Below are 4,645 nucleotides of genomic sequence, written 5' to 3'. Positions count from 1 at the left end.
GTTTTTTAATTGTTTTTGGCTAGGCTTGGTGTTACCAAGCCTAGCGCATTTTTGAATTTCCAGAACATGCACGGGTTATGAGAAATTTCTTTTTTTTTTTGCATGTGGCCACTTTTCTGTTCACCATCTTGGTGCACTTGCCCAATTACAAAGCAATGCTTATACTACTATCATGAAGAAAGAAGAAAACAGATTGGCCACTCTATCCAATCAGATTTCTTCTTCGCATCCCGATCATCCACTCTAATTAGCAACAACATCAGGTATGCCAATCCACACTTTCACTTGCACTCCACCATTTACCTTTTAACTTTCAGCACTCTCTTCATTTTTACTATGCATTTGATAAATAACGTCACTCCTTTTCTTGCAGGGGCCATTTTGCGTGTTCTTCCACTGCTTGTTGTTCATACACACACCCCCATTAAAGGCTTTCCTGCCTCCACCTACACTTTCTACACACAACAACGTTCAAACTTTGCCTTGCATCATCAGGTATTCCAACAAATTTGTATGTTGCCTTCTCTTTCCATGCACATTTCACATTTAACTATTCCACCACCCACTTTCCCCTTCCATCCCTCAAAAAAGGTATAGCTATCTATTTCTATCAAGCTGTCCATTTTGGTTTGATGAATTTTAATTTACTCTTCTTTTCACCAGTAAGAAATAATTTAATACAAACTACCCATGATTCATTTTCCTGCATTGGGTTACTGAGTTACAGCATTATTCTCCTCCTCTGCCACTCCATTTCATTGGAGCAAAATTAGGTATGTACAATTTCAAACTTTATTTGTTATGGAGATGTTGTATCAACTGTTTTAACCTCTACATATACTGTGAGTACATTCCTTCCTGTTTTATTTGGGTTCAACAAATTTCTCTATAACCTTGTACAATGTTTCACTATTGAGATTTAACCTCGTCTACCTGCTATTACAAATAGGAGCTAAAGAAACATATTGCAGCTCCTACATATACACAATGCAACTCAAAAGCACAGCAGGTAATCGAATTCAAACCTATATCATCACTACTCTTCTTCTATTCGTTTCTATGTTCACTACCTATCCATTCTTAGCGATTCAAACTCACTTTTACCTACTCTATTTCATAAACTACTCTCTCTATTTACAATCATTGTTATTCTAATAATTTAGCATTTCTACATCGCTAATTTTCTGCTCTTTTACAACATTAAACTTGTCCCGGATGCATTTATATTCTCGCTTCACTTTCGCGAGCTATATTATTTTATGTCTTTCCTACTGCCTAAGCACTGTTACAGGATCACATGCCTTTTTTCTCCAATGCTATATACACTATTGCAGCACTTACATTTTCAACAGCATACAAACACTAAAAAGGTAAAGACTTCTCATTTTTTACTCTTTCCTATTTTATTTACATCACTTTTCATTACTTTTCTCTTTGTTTTATTCATTTTCTTCAACACGGATGTTATCATTACAAATTAGTAATTACCATTTTGATGCCACCTCTTCTACGTACAGCTCATCCTACATTTTATTTCCATTTTTTTCATAAACATTTTTACATAAATTAACACTAACATTGCATGTCTCTTTCACATCCAACTTGCTTGTCGTTGAATACATCTTCCATTTTTTGCTATTGCCTTCTCTGCTATGCTCACACTAGTAAGATAACCTTATGAAACAACGATCCACCTGTACCAGGTATGTTTAACTTACTATCCACTCTTTATTGTTCTTTGCATCTGTTTTAACAGCATTTGATTATTCACTTCACAATTTTACATACTGCTTTCTAACTTGCACTCACTTTTTAAAAATTGCCAATATCTAAGACTCCCGCATTTACAGAAGCACGTTATTGATGTCCACTATCTCCCACCAATAACTCACAAAAAAACAAAAAAGGTGCTTCTACTCTCTTTAACTTCCATTTAAAGAGTAACCAGTTTTGTTTACTTCTATCCTCTTAGTTCTAATCGTTACTGCAACTTATCAAACTGTTTTATTCTAATGCCACCGTTTCCAATGCAGCACAAACTCTTTTGGTTTGATTAAAAGAATTCAACAATTACAATTTCCTTCAGTTGGATAACAAAATATTGCCAGACCAAAATTAGGTACATAGAATATTCAACTTTTTACATTCTACAGATCTTGTATCAATTACTGTAAACTCTAAAAATAGTGCACGCATTTTCCTTACTGTTTAATTCACTTCCAACGATGTTCTCTATAGGCTTTATAGAATGTCTTGCCGATGCTGTTCAAGCTGGTCTCTTTGCTATTACGCAGCGGAGCTAAACAAATAGATTTGAAGTGCTTCATATATACAGTGCAAATATAAAGCCCATGCAGGTAACATTACATTGAAGTTTCTTTACTCTTGGTTTTCGATTTTCTCTTCCCCGCATCTATAAAGCTTTTACCGTTAACAGAATTTCTAAGTTATCATCTTACTTTTTGGTTCCAGAATTTCATTCATGCGACACACATCGCTTACCTTCTCTATTTCCAGGATCTTTCAGCCTACAAAATAGAGTCATTTTACCAAAGGTAACCAAGATTTAAGTAAGCCTCTTATCTACAACTTCAAATATTCATTCTTTCTCAGAGTATAATCTACAATTTTTTTTAACAATTTATTGCACAGTCTTGCTCACTCCGTTCGCTTGCTGCCCCCCTGCAAGATTCATTCTTCACAACACTTTCAGTGTATATAAGCCTTTTAAGGTTTCCTGAACACTTTCTTGTTGAGGATTGCGCATCATATGGTTCACTCTTACTAAGAGTTTCAAGATATATTCTACATCTTCTTACAGCAGATAGCTACATTATAAGTTTTCTTATTTCATTCCACTCTCACAATTCATCCCAGACTTTCACCCTCGCCTATCGACGAACTGTTGCAGGCACTACACCTGCAACTGCTAGTTATACACATTTAAATGTAAATTTTGAGACTGACTGGGTATAAAGTGTGGGCTTGCCTTGGTGTCGAACGCCAAACCCCAAGCGCCAGTTGCTCTAATCTTCCTATGTGGTTGTTCTTTCAATAAGTTACATGCCTTGGTGACTGGGATCGGGTGACTGGGCTTGTTCTTGCTTGGGTGACTTTACATTGTAAAATACTATTCATGATTTGTGGGTTCCTCTGTAGCGACTGGCATTGTTTAGTGTTTATATCTTAGGATTGGCATTGTCTTCTCCCTCATCTGCATTTAGTCTGTGCTTCTATTGGGAGTCAAAGCCTGGTGGACGTTGCGCACAGAGGTAAAGCCGCCTTCCCTGTTGAACATCTCCGATGAAAAGCGTTACTTTGAGATCATATTCCACAAGAAGGACAAAGGCAAGATATTTGAAGCCTATCTGCCGCAAGTAATTGCGGAGGCCAAAATCATGGAGTTGAAAAAGCGACAACGGAAGATTTACACCAATATAGGTGGTAACTCGCAATCGCACCCTGCGGCCAGAAGCTCTAGTGTTTGGACGCCCATGGTTTTCGAGCACCCTGCGACGTTCCAAACCCTGGCTCTTCACCCCGACCTAAAAGATGACATAATCCAGGATCTCAGAATATTTTCTCAGAGGGAAAAGTATTATAAGGACGTCGGCCGTGCCTGGAAACGCGGGTATTTGCTCTACGGCCCTCCCGGCACCGGAAAGTCGACCATGATCGCTGCTATTGCGAATTTTCTCGAGTATGACATTTATGACCTGGAGTTATCGGAGGTCAAGAGCAATACTGAGCTTAGGTCGCTTTTGATTGGGACTACGAATAGGTCTGTTATTGTGATTGAGGACATCGATTGCTCCCTGGATTTGTCCGGCCGGGTAAAGAAGGCGGAGAAAGAGAGCAGGGGAATACATGAAATCCCGGCGATAGATGAGAGCGGCGGTCATAATAGCAAGGTGACTCTGTCCGGGGATTTGAATTTCACAGATGGCTTGTGGTCCTGTTGCTGCAGCGAGCGGATTATTATTTTTACGACAAATCATGTTGATCGGCTGGACCCTGCGCTTCTTCGTTCCGGGCGCATGGATAAGCATATTCATTTGTCTTTCTGCACTTTTCCCGCGTTTAAAGTTCTTGCTCGAAATTATCTTGGCGTTGAAGATCATCCTCTGTTTGAACAAGTTGAGGTTTTGATGAAGGAGGCGCAGATGACGCCGGCGGATGTGAGTGAGGAATTGATGAGGGTGACGGATGATCCCACCGCTGCTCTTGAAAAGCTGATTGAGGCTCTGCGCCGGGCTATGGAAAAGGCTGCCGTGAAAAATGAAATTTTGCCGGAGACTGAAAGTGAAGAAGCCGATTTAGTTGAAGAGGAAGCTGCTCCGGTCGCTATTATGAGTGATTCTTCAGACTATATGAAGATGTTTAGAAATCGAATGGGATAAATAATGAGTATCGTTTTGTTTGTTCATGCAGTTATGTTCTGCGCATTCTTGTTCCCGTCCATGGTAAGGAAAATTGCCACCATGTAAAATAAGTTGTTATTTGTTTTCCACACGATTAACGAGTGGGTTTTCTATAATACAAAACTATTTTTTAACATGAAAATCATTAACTTGAGACTGGTTATGTATAATACATTTGTTGTCGTTGAGATATCTTATATACAACTTGACATTTTTAAAAAGAT

The 4,645-nt window shown here is 38.6% G+C and overlaps 1 protein-coding gene across 1 annotated transcript; it reads left to right on the top strand.

Annotated features, from left to right (window-relative positions):
* Positions 1–2,225: 2,225 nt before the first annotated feature.
* Positions 2,226–4,400, top strand: LOC131055958 (AAA-ATPase At3g28580-like). The gene is made up of 4 exons (XM_059214756.1): positions 2,226–2,274; positions 2,473–2,555; positions 2,653–2,970; positions 3,225–4,400. Exons 1-4 carry the CDS (start codon positions 2,226–2,228, stop codon positions 4,398–4,400), a joined length of 1,626 nt encoding a protein of 541 aa, XP_059070739.1.
* Positions 4,401–4,645: the final 245 nt, after the last annotated feature.

The sequence above is a fragment of the Cryptomeria japonica genome, chromosome 11 (assembly GCF_030272615.1).
Source record: "Cryptomeria japonica chromosome 11, Sugi_1.0, whole genome shotgun sequence".
Classification (NCBI taxonomy): domain Eukaryota; kingdom Viridiplantae; phylum Streptophyta; class Pinopsida; order Cupressales; family Cupressaceae; genus Cryptomeria; species Cryptomeria japonica.
The sequence above is the reverse complement of the archived record's forward strand: the minus strand, read 5'-3'. Positions and strand labels throughout refer to the sequence as shown.